The 16,919-nt window shown below is 38.8% G+C and overlaps 1 protein-coding gene across 1 annotated transcript in view; it reads left to right on the top strand.

The window, feature by feature from the left end:
• NEK10 (NIMA related kinase 10) overlaps positions 1–16,919 on the top strand; it is a 92,704-nt gene that overhangs the window by 57,454 nt on the left and 18,331 nt on the right. The window contains 3 exon segments of the mRNA XM_085311754.1: positions 2,986–3,199; positions 14,726–14,909; positions 14,998–15,084. Coding sequence (XP_085167880.1) covers positions 2,986–3,199; positions 14,726–14,909; positions 14,998–15,084 — 485 coding nt within the window.

Below are 16,919 nucleotides of genomic sequence, written 5' to 3'. Positions count from 1 at the left end.
GACTGACCAGCCTGCAGTTTCCTGAATCCTCCTCCTTGCTCTTCTTCAATATGCATGTGATATTTGACTTTTTCCAGTCTTCAGGAACCTCCCCCATCCCTCAATCTTTTGGAAATGATGGACAGTGGCACTGGTCCATTCTCTCAGCATCCTCAGGTGCATCTCATCTGGTCTCATGGACCTGTCTATATCCAGTTGGCTTAAGTGCTTCCTAACTGCATCCTCTATTGTGAGTAATAATTCATGCAGCAGATTCTACAAGGAAGCTCTGGAATCACAAACACTGGAGGCCAAATATTACCAGTGGAAATGGAGGCAAAAAAAGCATCAAGTACCTCAGCCTTTTCCAGGTGCCTTGTCACTAGGTTGCACGGTAGATGCACATTTTCCTTATCCTTTCTTTTGTTGAAGTACTTACAGAAGCTCCTGTTACTGCCTTTCACATCCATTTCTAGATCCAACCCTAGATAAGCTTTCGTAACTTCACCCCGGGGGTCTGTATATTCCTCCTGGGTAGTCCACCCCTGCTTCCACCTTCTGTATGCTTCCTTTTTATGTATGAGCGAAGGTGTTCCCTGTTCATCCATGCTGGTCTTCTACCATGCCTGTTTGACTTCCTGAGCATGCGGTATTGGGCTACTCTTGTGCTTTGAGACAGTTGCTTTTGAAGATCAGCCAACTCTCTTGGGATTTCCCTTTGCCTTCTAGGACAATCTTCCATGAGATTCTACACAGAAGAACCCAGAAAAAGCTGAAATGTGCTCTCCTGGGGTCCTAGGTTATATTCTCCTATTTGTCTTTCTCACACCTCTCAGGATTTTAAACTCTSCAATCTGATGATCACTGCAGCTTAAGCTACCCTTGACATTCACAACCCTGTCCAGTTCTTCCTTGTTTGTGAGCAACAGGTTCAGCAGAGTGCCTCTGCTAGGTGGCTTCTCAATCACCTGCACCAAGAAATTGTCATCAATGCATTCCGGAAATTTGGATTGCCTGTGCTCAGCCTTACCCTGTCAGCAGATGTCAGGGTTGTTATAGGCCCCCTATATAGGTGCAGTGCTTACAACCATGAAGCTTATACCAGCTGTCTGACAAGGGCTTCATCAACTTCTTCAGATGATCTATAGCAGGCACCTAGTACAACTTTGTAAGTTCTTTGATACTTACCCTTAAGCTCTTGACTGACTCATCACCTGTTTCAAGCAACGTTCTGTGTAGTGCAATCACTTCTTTGCATAGATTGAAACCCATGTTCCTCACCTTCCCAACCTGACTTTCCTAAAAAGCCTGTATCCATCTATTGCAGCRTTGAAGTCCCACCACGTCTGTAATCCCAGTGAGATCATAGCTCTGCAACTGTGCATGGACTTTTAATTCCTCCTGCTGTTTCCCATGCTGTGTGTGTTTATGTACAAGCACTTGAAATGGAAACCAAGTTGTACTTTGTACTACTTTCACAAGGAAAGTGTAAGAGCCTCCTCCATCATATTGTCCCACAGACAACACCTTACTGCTCCATATACCTCCACTTCTCTTTGTGTTATGCTAATCTTCCCTTGATGTACCTAGTTTTAACACCCTCTTCATAAGGTTAGTAAGCCTCTTGACAAAGATTTTCTTGCCCCACTTCATCAGATAGATTCTGTCCCTGCTCAGTAGTCCATGTTCCTCAAAGAGGGTCCTGTGGTAGTGAAAATCAGTCCTAACTGAAACACSAGCCATGCAGGCAGGTGTTGAACTGCAGGTTGCATTCACCCCAACATGAACCTTTCCCCTTTATTGGAAAGAAGACCATCTTGCCCTCCTGCCCTTTACCTTTGAAACCATTGCTCTCTAGTCACTTTTGGTATGTTCTGAGTTAGCCCTAGTTAGTATCATTGGTGCCCATACAGATGTGCAGCAATAGGTAGTAGTCCAAGGGCCAAGTGACCCTTGGCAGTCTCTCTTAACATCCTGGATTCAAGCACCTAGTAAGCAACAGGTTTCCTGATTATCAAGATGGTACCTCTGTCCCCTTCAAGAAGGAATCTCCAATGACTATTAGCTACTGTTTCTTTGTGGTGTGGATATTGATTTATTTGGTTTTGGTGGATATGTATCCTCTGTGAGGTCTTCCTGCTCCTCACTTCTTCCTAGGTGATTGTACCTGTTCTGTAATTGTAGATCYACAGGTGGAGGAAAAGCCTTCTGTTGCCAGAAGTCACAAGTATCCAGACTACCCTATCTTCGGATCCTGTATCTGCTACTCCTTTGAGAGTTATTTCTAATGTCCCTCCTTCTTTGCATTGTGAGTTTGTACTCTTGTCACTGCAAAGTCTTTTTCCTGTCTCCTGCACATCTTCCCTGACAGTATGTTCACCTCCTTTGTAATTGCTTTGCTTAGTGGCTCAGCACCTGGAGAAGAACACAGTTCCCCCAGAGCCACCGTCTCCGCTAGCACCAGGCATACACTAGACCTGCACAGCAGCAGTTCTGTCTGGGTTGATGCCTCTGATATGCCAAGGGCAGTTGTTCTACTTGGTGCTGGAGACTGCTCTTGATGGGTCAGCACCAAGGCCACGCAGTGTGGAGTCATCCCACTCAGGCTTGAGTAGAGTTTCTGGGCCCCTTTGTGCACCTGCTGCAGTAACTACTGTGACAACTGCTGGTTTTTTTAGTGTTCTCTATTCACTGTCGTCTTGAATGGAAAAATGCTACTTGATAAATTTCTTACTATGAAGACTTGACAATACTATTTTTGTAAGTCAGCAGATGTTGCTCTGTCAGTCTTTTTGCATAAAAGTATTTGTGCATTTGTGAGAGTGTATTCATTTGTAATTTTTGAGTCATTGTAAGAACTTAAAATTGTTGCCCTGATAAGTTTCTGTTTTGTCCCAAGTGCTAACCAGCATGGCTTGAAAAATGCCATTGGATGAATGCAGTAGTAGTAAAAGAATTTCTAGAAAAAAGTAATTGCATTTCRTTAGAGAATGGTTCTTTCCCTAGGTGCTTAACTCCTGATGCAGAGGCACGTCCAGACATAGTGGAGGTCAGCTCTCTGGTATCTGAGTTGATGATGAAATATTTGGATATTTTATCCACCTCCCATCTCATGTTGGAGAAGAAACTGGATCGGGAGAGGACACGTACCCAGAGGTACTTCATGGAGGCTAATCAAAATGCAATAACTTACCACCATCAGCTTTCCATTTTATCACAAGTAAGTACATGTATTAGACATCATTTTTTTTCTTATCACAGTGTACCATATTTGGGAAAATAAAGTCCAACAAAGCAGAAAATAAATCAAAATGAGAAGACAAATCCTCTTAGAACAATTTCAAATCCATRCGAGATTCATTCATTCATTCTCTGTGGACATGCTCATGCAGGAAAAATAACAGTATCTTAAAAACTACTATCATCCCTACTACTATATTGGGAAATGGCATTATTGTGGAAATACTTAACCATTTGGATAGACTCTGATAACGCCTAATTATATTTGTGAATGGTCAGTGAATAGGAGAATGTACACTTGACTAGAGTGGAACAAATGGTTAATCTTGTGCATGACTCACAAACAGTGGCACCGAGAAAATGGAAYCTACACTAATACAACTTTTAATTACAGGTTGGGAGATAAAGAGCACTGATGCTGATAATGTATTTACTAAGACTTTCTTACGGTCTGATACAGTTCTGCAGAAGTACTACATTTTTTTCATTTGCTTCAGGCTATGAAGCAGCCAAACTGTCTTCGTGAAGGACATTGATATTTTACATAACTAAGCAAACTTGTATATCATCTTGGAGATTTTACTTTAGAAAATAGAAGAGCAATTTTTCTTYGTAGTAAATGTTTACTGTGAAAATTATTTTTAAGGAAAGCTAATTTCCTTCATTATTATGAAGGAAAGCAAAAATTTTTACAGCTACTCTTGTCTGTTCAGCTATTGCATCTCTCTTAGAAAGACTGATTATTATTATTATTTAAATCAGGGCTGAGTAGAGAAATACTGAAGRACTTCTAAGAAGATTGTCGATCTTTTCTGACACCATGGAAAATCGAAAGAAACCTGATTCCAAACTTGYGGATTTTTTTAAGTACATTTGTTTGTCTTTACATGCCTGACTCGATATAAGGCTTATAGAAATTAATCACTTTTCTTCCATAGTTTTTCAAACTAGTAGTCCAAGAACATTTGGCATGGTATCTGRCAATGACAAATTACTATTTCATTTTGTTTTGTTTTTTGTAAAAAGCATGCCAACAACTTACAAAAAAACTTCAGTAAACTGCTGCTGTGGTTTGAAATATGAGAGGTACTGAGATGGAGGTAAGGTACAGAACAGAATTATGACTTAAATAAGCAGGTATGGTATCAAAAGTTATTTTAYGTATTTTTAGAGTTTTCTTACCCTACACTTCAAAGCTGGTTGTGTAACATTATTTTTCATATCTTGATGTAGTCMTTCTCATGCATAACTGTGATCAACTTTGCGAAAACATCTATGGATGGAAAGCTGAACTGATTTATTTTGCTACTCTACTTGATTTAGGATATCAGTGCAGCTATTACTCTTCAAGAGAAGACCTTTACAAGATAGCTCTACCTTGATGTTAATGTACTTCTGTTTTGCATAAATACTTAAAAAACACACAAGTTTTCAAAAAGTGAGGGAAAACGCCTCTCATCTTACRGGATAATGACTAGTCTTCTGAAGGAAGAAATACTGTAATTCTAGTTCCATTCCAACAGATATTTTGTTATGTATACATGTAGAATGAAGCAGGTCCAACAGGAGAGTTTGAGAAAGATCCAGAATACCACCAAAGTTGAAAGAATGTGACTCTGTATGGAGAAAGGGGAGACCTGATTGCATGTTCTGGCTATAAATCAGATAGAATAAGAAATCAGGCTAGGATTTTCTAGACTTCAGAAGAGCGCTACAGTGCTTAGAAATAGAAGGAGCCATGTTGTTTCCTTCTTCTCAGTATTGCAGGAAAATTTTAATGGAGGATTTCTGATAAGAAGAGTAACTATTTCTGAAAAGTTTAACTTTTGAAAAAAAGACAATATTCTGACCAAAAATATTAAAAATTTCAAGCAGCCGTTCTTGAAATGAAAGCTCTGTGAGGTGTGGACAACYTCATTCATCTTAGTCAAGCCCTCAGTGATTCCACAGCCAGGTAGTTTGTCATTTTTCCAAGGTGTCAGAAAGCTCAGCATTTCTGCCATGTAGCTGAAAGTTCTGTTGAAGCTAGCTATCTTATCCCTCATTTTTTCTCTACTGAGATGTACTATGGTCTTCTTTTTCATCCCAGTTGTGTCATGTTGTAAATGTTGCTCAAATAAAGAGCATGCTTTCTGTCCTGGTTTATAGAACTATTGCATAACTCTTTTGGAGTCGGAGTGGAATCTGCTTTTAAACAGGTCAAGACCAATGTGGAAACTGATGAACTGGACAGGTCAGTATAAATGTCAGGAAAATGTTGTTAACTCACCTGCCAAGTATAGCATAGTATCTGTTCTTGAAAATAATTCCAATAAAAGTAATCATTATCACCTCCTCACCTAAATTCTTATTTCATTGTTTTCCATAGGAATTATTCTTTCTGTAAGATCAGAAACAGATGTAAGCATGGTGTTTAGTAGAGTTAGTGTGTTCAGTCCTGAAAGGTAAAGTTTGCTGACATAGCACAGAGTTTGTAGAGCACAAAATAATAATTATAGTGCTTATACATAGTATCTTCATTTCAAGGTGATCAATATTATATTTTCATGCTGTGAGTGGAAGAAGGTGGAGAGGGAAAAGGTAAGGTTGGTGCAAGATCACCAACCAGACCAGTGACAAGATTGAGTCTTGTGGGTTCCGAGCCAGATCCAAGTTCTAAAACAGTAATTGTTTTAACTAATAATGAAAATATCCTTTTAATATTTTACTTTAAAGGTATGAGTAGGTAACTAAGTATGAATTCCATTTGCTGGAATGGATCCATGGATTTCCATGCTTTGTTTGTGATATCTAGATTTGAAAAATGTAGATATTATTTTGGCTGTGTACAAAAAGCTCAAAGTAAGTCACTTTTATTACTATGGAAAGATATATTTGATTACCTGATTATAAGCCATCATTGATTCACTTACTGCATACATGCTGAAGTCTTTTCACCTTAGGGATAATGCTTAGAAGCCCTATAGAAGCAAGTATGTTCACATACTCCTTGGCATATAAATAGGAAAAGCTTTTTCTAGATGTCAGATTTGTAAACTTAAAATGTCAATATATCAAAAACAAGTTTGTAGTGCAAAGTATGTTTTTCTTTAAAACGTTCAGTTGCCCTCTAAAACAATACAGTATGATGAATAGTGAGATTAGCCACATGCTTTGAATGTGGGACAGAAAACAGTGAACTTTATAGTCACAGTCTATATATAAAAATATATAACAAAATCTGAACCCTTTGTACCTCCTGCCATTCTGATCATATAAATAGTCTATCATATTTGCCCAGTTTTAGAGTAATCTCTGAGAGTAGCTCTATATCTCTACTTCTAAAGTTTGATTTGTGCATTTGGCACATGTTGTATCACATTCTCTCTATATAGCAGGATTTTGTAGTATTCTATTCTTTTGGAAGTTATGTTTATTTTCATTTTTTTATATTAATAATATCATCTGAATTCGTATTTTATATTTAAATCCAGCTCCCTATTATGCTGAGTAATAGAAGACTAAGATGCTTAAGTAATGGAACAGTAGGTAAACTATTGAACAGTATAACACAATTTAGTTGGGTGGCTCCACATCCAGTGTTTGTCAGTATTAACTGCGTGTCAGAACTCATAGGCAGTGCTTGGCTTAAGCTGGTCTATATAGATTACCATTAGTTGAGCTGAGTGCTTTGTGCTAATGTTCAAAGGCACAAGAATGGTTATTAGCTTTGGCATGCATAAGGTTGCTCTGCGTTTTCCTGTTTTTACACCTCAATGGATAAGCCCTCCACTAACCTAGAGTGCTAGAGGGCATAACATATGCAGCCAAGAGGAGTCATCTTGCTTTTAGACAKGATTTTTAGCTGCACCTCAACACTGGCTCTCCCAAACTTGGGCTAGATCKGCAGGTATCAAGGTGTTGCAATTCAGGTGGACCCTACTGCTAGGAGACCCTGACTGTTCTACTTGCAGCTAACTTCATTAGAGCCTACACTGAGAAGCGTGGCTGCATCCCTTGCAGAAGCAGCTGGTCTATTTATTGACTGAAAATGATGATAGAAGCAGTATAGCAATCTTCATACAGGACTGTATCTAAAGTGAAGAGCCTGGCCAGGCTTGAAATGGTTCATGCAGTTCTTTCGCTTCTGTCCATGGTATGAATAATAATAATAATAATTAATSTGTAGATAACTAAGAATGAATTGTATTATGTCTTCTCAGGATTGATTTAGAAACATGAACAGTGTATTTAAAATTCTGAGATGTACTGCGTCTTGTTTGAATGTGCCTACCATTGCAAAGATCTTAATGCAAATAATTGGGTTAAATTTTGTAGGAATACCTGTAAGCACAGACCATGATTCTCCTCCTACTCTTTTATTTATATTCATCGCAGGATGTGTAGTCAAAGGGGTAAGGATTAAAGCAGATGATCTAAGAATTTCCACTTTTGTATCCACCCTGCAGGCTACTGGCAACTCTTGTCATTAAAAGCAGCCATCACTTTCTTCTAATTTATAGAAGGGGGAAAAAAACAAAAAAGAAAAACAGAACAGGCTTACACCTATCTGAAGGGCAAAGGAGTACAGAATGATTTAATTGTGTTCACCAAGTCATTTTCTTCTGTACCCAAATCTTCTGTGGTATTGGCAATTTGACCCCACAATCACCACTTGCATTACAAAGGTAATGCTTAGTTAACAACTCAGTTTGGAATGATCTATTTATTTTTCTTGTTAATTCAGAAACATACACAAAAATTAGATTAATGTAGTGTCCATTTTAGTTTCTTTTTTCTTTGTGTTTAGATATATATTTGTTCAATTCAGCCAATCAATACATAAAATCTATTTTCTTAAAAAAAACTATGTATGAATGCAGCAACTACTGTTTTTAGTGATTGAAGTGAACTATATGTTCACTTCTAAATCACTTAAAATGCAATACATTATTAATATTACAACAATATAGTCCAATCTTTATTTTAAGTTAGAATATACAATTCTTTTTTATTTTTAATAATTTCTTTTTGTGATACTGCCTACCTGTGCACGGCTGCAAACAACTCCCATTTGTTTTGAAAAGAGTATGAGAAYAGAGGAATGTCGTGAAAGCTTAGCATCGCACCAGTTGTTCTTTTTTTCCGCCATTCAATCCATTGATTTTGTTCTGATATCTTTCCATTTTGACATTTAAGTAGAAAGTATTGGAATTAAAGTTTAAATGCTGGAAGTTATTGCTGATGTGATAAAAATAAAATAACATTTATAGATTTACAGTATTTTTTTCAGTTACATAGTAGAATATTTAGAGAGTAATTATTATGCAATAAATATTTTGTAGGTTTAGTTTCTTAAGAATTGCTGAATGTAGAAAATTAGTCATCACAGCTAAGTTACTACCTGTGAGAATGTACGAACAACTTTTGAGGACAAACCCGTTTATTTGTTTAACTCTGCTTCAGTTTGTTAGTGTATCAGAATAGTTTAATACAATTACAGCAAATAAGGCAGGAAGGATGTCGGAAGTTAACTAGTCCATCCCTAAGCTTTATAGCTACTCACTCCTGCGAGATATTTGACCACATTCTTAAAAATTTCAAGTGATAGAAAGTCTCTGTTATACCCAGGCAGATTATCCCRAGTTAGGGAACGATTTGAAATCAGCAGAAATGCAAAATTGTCTTCACTTTCAGCTATCACATGTCTGAATGACCTCTTTTTTTCCATTCAAAAATATTTTGGGGAAAACTCTGAGCAGACCTAAACCACTATCAGAAGAGAAGTTAAAATCCTGGGCATATCCATAGCACATATGCACTGTGTGATATACTACAGCTGCAGTTCGTCTGATGCTTTCAGAAAGTGTTGGTCTAGCTTTGTATGCCTGACACAGCCATGTTATGGATGAGATGTTTCCAGGAGATATCAGATAGACATATGAATGTGCAYGTGGTGTACACAACACTACAAGGTAGCAGATTTACTCTTTGTATACAAGTATTGTGCAATTGCATCAAGAGTGCTAAGTCGAGCATGTCCCTAAAATACTGGATTTACTGAGCATGTACAAGGCTGCTACAGAGTAAGAACACATATTTCCATCTGCAGGATCCCAGAAAAATATAATAGTTGAGCCCTTACTGTTGAGTGGTTTTAAAGACTAACTTAAATTTCACTTGTTGCAGTGACTAACTGCAAGTGACTAAAGTGTTAACTAATTGTTACTTTTTGTCCTTTCTACAGTGGAAATATATAACAGTTATTTCTTTCCTCTTATTTGTTATATGTCCCCTCTATCATTTTTTCCTTTGGATTGAATAATCCAATTCCATCAGTCTTGCTTTTAGATTTCTGCTTATTCTCATTTCTATCCTCTTGTCTCTTTTCAGTTGGTTTATCTCTTGTTTGAAGGTGTAGTGTCCAAAACTGAACTCAGTTACTCCAACTAAAAACCTTGTTGCTACAGAGTGGAAGGATTTCACTGCTCTTAAATATGATTCTCCTTTTCACATATCCCAGTATGGTGTTGGCCTTTTCATAACAGCATGGTCTCATTAAGCCGTGTTCTGTTTCTGATCCACCAACCCCCCCCACCCATATCTTTTCCTGTAGAGCTGCACATTTCTTCAGTTGTTCCTCCCTGCTCATAGGGGAATTCACATTTTTCCCTTGCTAAACTTCATCTTTTTTTTTCAGTTTCTCCAGTCTGTCATAGCAATTTTCTAAATCAATTACCACTTGTATTTACACAACTTTGTATATGATACATATACTGCAATATGATATACAATTTGCATGTGTCTCAGTATATACAAATTCAGTAAGCAGTCATAGAATCATAAGGTATCATCGGTAAGGTTGGAAGGGACCTCTGGAGATCATCTAGTCCAACCCACCTGCTCAGCAGGGTCACCTAGASCATGKTAGACAGGGTTGYATCCAGGCAGGCCTTGAATATCTCCAGAGAAGGAGACTCCACAAACTCTCTGGGCAACCTGTGCCAGTGCTCTGTCACTCCCACAGGGAAGAAATTCCCCCTCACGTTCAGGCGGAACTTCCTGTGGTTCAATTTCTGCCCGTTGTCTCTTGTCCTGTCACACAGGACAACTGAAAAGAGTTTGTCCCCATCCCCTTGGCACCCTCCCTTCAGATACTTTTACACATTGATAAGATCTTCCCCTCAGTCTTCTCCTCCCCAGGCTGAAGAGGCCCAGCTTTCGCAGCCGTTCCTCACAGGGCAGGTGCTCCAGCCCTCTAATCATCTTTGTAGCCCTACGCTGGACTSTCTCCACTAGCTCCATGTCTCTCTTGTAGTGGGGAGCCCAGAACTGGACACAGTACTCGAGATGAGGCCTCCCCAGGGCTGAGTAGAGGGGCAGGATCACCTCCCTCGACCTGCTGGCAACAGTCTTCCTGATGCACCCAAGGAGACCATTGGCCTTCTTGGCCACAAGGGCACATTGCTGGCTCATGGTCARCTTGTCATCCACCAGCACTCCCAGGTCCTTCTCTGCAGAGCTGCTCCCCAGCAGGTCAGCCCCCAGCTTGTACTGGTGCCTAGGGTTATTTTTTCCTAGGTGCAGGACTCTGCACTTGACCTCGTTGAACCTCAGGAGGTTCATCTCCACCCAGCTCTCCAGCCTGTCCAGGTCTCTCTGAATGGCAGCACAGCCCTCAGGTGTATCAGCCACTCCTCCCAGCTTGGTATYATCAGCAAACTTGCTGAGGAGGCACTCCATCCCCTCATCCAGGTCGCTGATGAAGAAGCTGAATAGCATGGGACCCAGTACTGAGCCCTGGGATACGCCATTAGCTACAGGCCTCCAACTAGACTCCATGCCACTGATGACGACCCTCTGAGCTCTGCCTTTCAGCCAGTTCTCAATCCACCTCACTGTCCACTCATCTAACCCACACTTCCTGAGCTTATCTAGGAGGATGCCATGGGAGACCTTGCTGAAGTCAAGACACACAACGTCTGGTGCTCTCCCCTCATCTACCCAGCCAGTCATTCCATCCTAGAAGGCTATCAGATTGGTTAAGCAGGATTTCCCCTTGGTGAATCCATGCTGGCTACTCCTGATCACTTTCTTTTCCTCCATATGTCTGGAGATGACTTCCAGAATGAGCTGTTCCATCAGCTTTCCAGGGATGGAGGTGAGGCTGACCGGCCTATAGTTGCCTGGGTCCTCCTTCTTGCCCTTTTTGAAGACACGAGTGACACTGGCTTTCTTCCAGTCCTCAGGCACCTCTCCAGTTCTCCAGGACCTTTCAAAGATGATGGAGAGCGGCCTGGCCACAACATCCGCCAGCTCCCTCAGTACCTGTGGGTGCATCCYATCCGGGCCCATGGATTTGTGGATGTCTAGCCTGCCCAGAAGGTCTCTAATCTGTATCCTCCTCAACCAAAGGAAAGTCTTCCCTTCTCCAGGTTTTCTCCTTTGTCTCCAGGCTCTGGGATTCACGAGGGCTGCCCTTAGCAGTGAAGACTGAAGCAAAGAAGGCATTCAGTAATTCTGCCTTCTCTGTATCCCTTGTCACCAGGGCCCCCGCCCCATTCAGTAGTGGGCCCACATTTTCCCCAGTCCTCCTCTTGCAACTGATGTATTTGAAGAAGCCCTTCCTGTTGTCCTTGACATCCGTTGCCAGACTCAATTCCAACTGGGCCTTAGCCTTCCTCGCAGCATCTCTACATAYTCTGACTRCATTCCTATAATTATCCGAAATAGGCTGTCCCCTTTTCCACATTCTGTGTATTTTCCTCTTCTGTCTGAATTTGACCAAGAGCTCCTTGCTCACCCATGCAGGTCTCCTGCCCCCTTTGCTGCACTTYTTACTTAGTCCATCTATTCTGTTAAGTAAATTATCATTGGAATTCATTGAACAGTTTTGAACCAAGGTAAGAAGGTATCCTTCAGAACTGTGCTCACTACCTATTTTTAGTTTAACAAAGGCTTGAAATAGATATCAAGTTGAGTGCAATTTTTACAGTCCATTGTACAGCCAACTGTATCATGATTTTATTGTCTTTTTCCCAAGTTTTCTTATAAGATGTCATGGGAAACAGTCTCAAAAATCACTAATTACTAACACCAATATATATGATATTCACTTGTTCCTAGTGCACAAAAACTATTACCGTGTTACAGAAGGAAATAAGTTGGTTTAGTATGTTTTGTTCCTCTCAAATCCATGTTAGCTGTTACTCATTGCTATCTTCTATTTTTTTTTTCCCCAAATACTTTATTAGTAGTGGAAGTACTTACAATTTAGGGATATGAAGATGATTAGAGAACTGGAGCATCTGCCCTGTGAGGAAAGGCTGTGAGAGCTGGGCCTGCTTAGCCTGGAGGAGAGAAGGCTGAGAGGAGATCTTATCACTTTCTATAATTACCTTAAGGGAAAGTGTCAAGAGGATGGGGCCAGATTCTTTTCGGTGGTGCCAAGCGACAGGACAAAAGGCAATGAGCACAAACTGAAACACAACAAGTTCCACTTGAATATAAGGAAGAACTTCTTTACTGTGAGAGTGACAGAGCACTGGAGCAGGTTGCTCGGAGAGGTTGTGGAGTCTCCTTCTCTGGAGATACTCAAAATCTGTCTGGTTGTGATCCAGTGCAACGTGCTCTAGGTTGACCCTGTTTGAGCAGGGAGATTGGACTAGATGATCTCCAGAGGTCCCTTCCAACCTCAAYCATTCTGTGATTCTGTGTGTGATTCTGTGATTTATTTTCTGGGAAAAGAAATTCAGTTAACTGGTATAATACTGTAATTACTTGTCGCTAATAAAGAAGATTAATTAAACACTGTTTCCAAATGCCGTTATAGAGCTCTGTATTTCTTGGAGGAAAATTAATTCCTTTGGACTGAAATATGGCAAAACAGATCTAAACACAAGATCAGTATCTGTATTTTAATTGAATCTACTTTTTATTTTCTAACAGTGCGAGATTTGATTTGTAAGATTAGATTCTTGATGGAAATGGAAAAGATCAATTTACAGTACAGATTTCACCTATCTAAAAATAAAGTACATCTGATTTTACAGTGATAATGGTGACCAGTGAAGACAGAGACAGAGAMAGTGTATAGGTAGGATATGGATAAAGCATCTCAGCTCTTAGAGGTTTTTCTTTTCGATTGGAACACAGATTTCTGTGTTTCTACAGATGCATTTACTCAGCCATAAAGAAGGATGAATCCTGGGAAAAAAGTTTAACTGGCTCTTAATGAGAAGTTTTTTGCACATGGACTTTTTTGTCTTAGATTTCTTATAGAGCTGTGTTTGTTTACACTAGAAGGCAGAGTTTGTTCTAACAGAGGTGGTGAACAGTCTTACCCCTGGGGAAACTGAGGCACTGGCTGTTTATGACAATGTGGAAATAAGTCAGACCAACTGAAGAAGCCTCCAAAAAGATTTGTAAAGTACTGGACTTTAGAATCAACTATGAGCCCAATTTAAATGAATCAGTTATATTCGTCTAACTCGTGTTTAAATGTTTGCAATGTTTTTCATATTTCACTGTTTAACGTATTTATTCAAAGGATATGTCTTTCTGCCTATCTGAAAGAAGTGTCTCTATGGATATGGAAATGGMTGTGTATTTTGGAATGTGTTATCCTTGGAAATTACTTTAACATTAATCTGATATATTTGTCCAATTTATCTCCTGTTCACTTTTATCACACTTTACTTTGACAAGATAAAGTAAAACAGAATGGATTTATTTACATGCAACAGCAATAATATGAAACGCTTTGGAACAATATATTAAGAGATCATAAAACCAGTCTGCCTTCAAAATATGTTACATTAGAATAGAGGCATAACAAGGATCAGGGATCTTTATTCTTTCTAGAAAAGCTATAAACAACAGTAGCAAGAGAGGCAGAATTTTATGCTTGTTAGAGAGCCGCTTGCTAAAGACAAGATTCAGCACTTAAATGAGACACTTGAGACAGCCAAATAATTTATATTCCATGTTTTGATTTTCTTAGCTGCGTTTTGGTAATGCCAGTCAGCATTTGGCCAGTTCGACCTCAGAGAATCTCTCTGGCATCACATCATATATTTTACTAATATAGTGATTGTTGTGTAGACTTTGAACACAAAGAACACAGGAGTCCAGAACTCTTGTCGCTCTTAATTATGTTTTTGTCCAGTCTTTAATTTTTGTGCTGTTCACTACTGCTGTGTGGTCTGGCATTTGTTCTATTTTTTTTTTCATTTTCAGTATATATTATGAAAAAGATGATCAAGAACAAAGAAGTTTTTACGTAAAAGCTAGAAATAATTTGTTTAGATAGAGTCAGAAAGTTTTTACTCTAAATTTAGAATGAGTGGCTGGACCTGAGACCGCATAGTTTATGACTAATAGTTATTTGGGAACTAAAAGTCGATTTCTGTATGTGTGTGTGTGTRTATACACAAATGAATCTTTAATTTTCAGGTTATCTAATGAGTGCTGGATAAGAACAGAGCATATGGAAAGATTACATTTTCTGTTTGTTCTTTGTCATCAGGAACAGTATGAAAATTTGAGTCTTCATAGCAGTAGCAGTGGAACAGCTAGTTGCAAACATGGATATTCAGAAAACACTGACCTCCCAGCTGAAAGTTGTCAATCTGTGTGTGGAAAAGATGAGGACAGAACATATGAAGAAGTCCTGACAGAGGACAACAACACTTTAGGCAACTCTGAGAAAGGTAGTCACTAGCAAAAGAAGCATAATGAGTACTCTTATGCTGCTCAGAAGTGGATTAAAAACTTCTTTGCTTTGATTTTTGTGTGTAGATATGTTTTCTGAATTAGATGATGAGCTGTATATATCAAACAACTCAAGCAACTCCAGTTCAAGTCCTTTGAAAGAGTCTACTTTTGGTAAGTTTCCTTAAAAGTGAAGTTCAGTGATTTTTAACAATAAAGGAGCTGTTTATTCTAAAATACTAGGATACATTATGATTAATTGCAAGTTTATCATATATTGTGGGTCCTAAGTAAAAGGAAACTAAAATAACTGTGTCTTGATGGTACCAGTCTTCCAGTATAGTGCATTTTTTATCACATTTTCTTTGTTTATCTTTTCCCTGTATTTTGAAGCAAGGACTAGAGCAACCTGAATGTTACTGGAAAACTTGACAAAAAAGATGTTTTTGGATTTGTGGAATAAGGTAACTGATATTAAGAAGAGACAGGAAGAGGACGGTGCGAAAACTTTTGTCTCAGGAGTAGTGGTGCTGTACATATGAATAAATGGAGGTCTGTGTAAGAGAGTGTAATGAAAAAACTGAGGAGAGGCAAAATTTAGCTGTGCAGATGAGTTTAATGAAACAGGAGTGCCTAATGATTAGATTTGGATTAGGAAGGGCATGTATGACAAAATGCAGCATTCAATCTGCCTTTAGTTATTTATGATAATTAGTTAGGAAGGCATCAGCTGTGTTCAGTGATAGATTTTGGGTTTTTTTTGGATTACATTCTAGATCTGAAAATTGCAAAGAGGTGTGAAATACCTGTAACCACTGTGAGCTACTTGTTGAAATGTGATATGCTGCAATCTGTCTGTTAAATTGGATGGGTTTTTGATTAGATTAGAAGAGAATCTAAGGGCTTTCTGTGTTAGAAAAAGACCGATATTACAGCTAAGCAAAATCTGAGACTTTTATTCATCCCATGAAGTTCTGACAAACGATTTGTGAATGCTTTCTAAAGCATGTGGTCCTTTTAAAAGGTGAAGGGAATGTAGCTGCCTGAAGGTCAACAAATTCTAGCGTTACAAGATCCCAAGCTTCCAAAAACGTAGAATAGCTGTTTTATCTGTTTGTATTGCTGTTTGCTAGCTGCCTTTACTTCAGATTTTGGCCCAGCTGCCGAGGAAGYATGACTGTTTTTGATTGAACTGTCWAGGCATTAGTGCAGGGCAAATAAATGATTCAATATTTCTCCTTATAGTCCATTAATATCATATACTAATTGTAAATGGATAGCTTACCATTATGAAGGCCAAAGGACCTGTGACTAGCCAGCCCTGAATTATTACCAAACTTTTCTTGAGAAGTGCTGAGAGAGTGGGAGGAGAAGGCTTCAGAATACAATGAAGCACAGTCTGATGCAGGGAGGAGGTTATATAGAAAGAGCCCTTTGTGGAACAGCACCCCACAGAGGAACTGTTCTACTTTGGTATTTATATTAAAGAATACAACATTACATTTCCTCAAGAAATCAAATTCTTTTGGGCTGGTTCAGCATTGTACAGAGACAATTAAAATATTTACGTGGATAATAATTTTCCACCCTAAAAGCATTCTTGGTAATGATCTCCTCCTTGTTCATTTTTCTTTGTTAATATTTGGACCTCAACAAAAATCATCTTTTGCTAATAGTTAAATATTTTATTTCCAGATTTCCACTGATTTAATAAAATGCTGTAACTAGAAAGATCTAATCAGTTCCTATTAATCCCATGAATTTTAATCAGCATTTCCATAAGTGGTTGCACATTTTCCTCCCAGCATATTGTTTAGTTGRTATATAGATACTACAATGTTGCTTTTCCAAAAAAATAATTGTGCTGTCATACATGYATAGATCACACATAGTTACTACGTAATGCTGAAGTTAGTGCTCYGTATAACCTGTGATTAATGTTAACTGTTTTTTCTTCTCTTCAGGGAAAAAGAAAAGAGAACATAAAAAAAATACTATGAGTTCAGGGG

The sequence above is a fragment of the Rhea americana genome, unplaced genomic scaffold, assembly GCF_003343005.1.
Source record: "Rhea americana isolate MKP2758 unplaced genomic scaffold, rheAme1 scaffold_35, whole genome shotgun sequence".
NCBI lineage: Eukaryota > Metazoa > Chordata > Aves > Rheiformes > Rheidae > Rhea > Rhea americana.
This window is presented reverse-complemented; position numbering and strand designations above follow the sequence as displayed.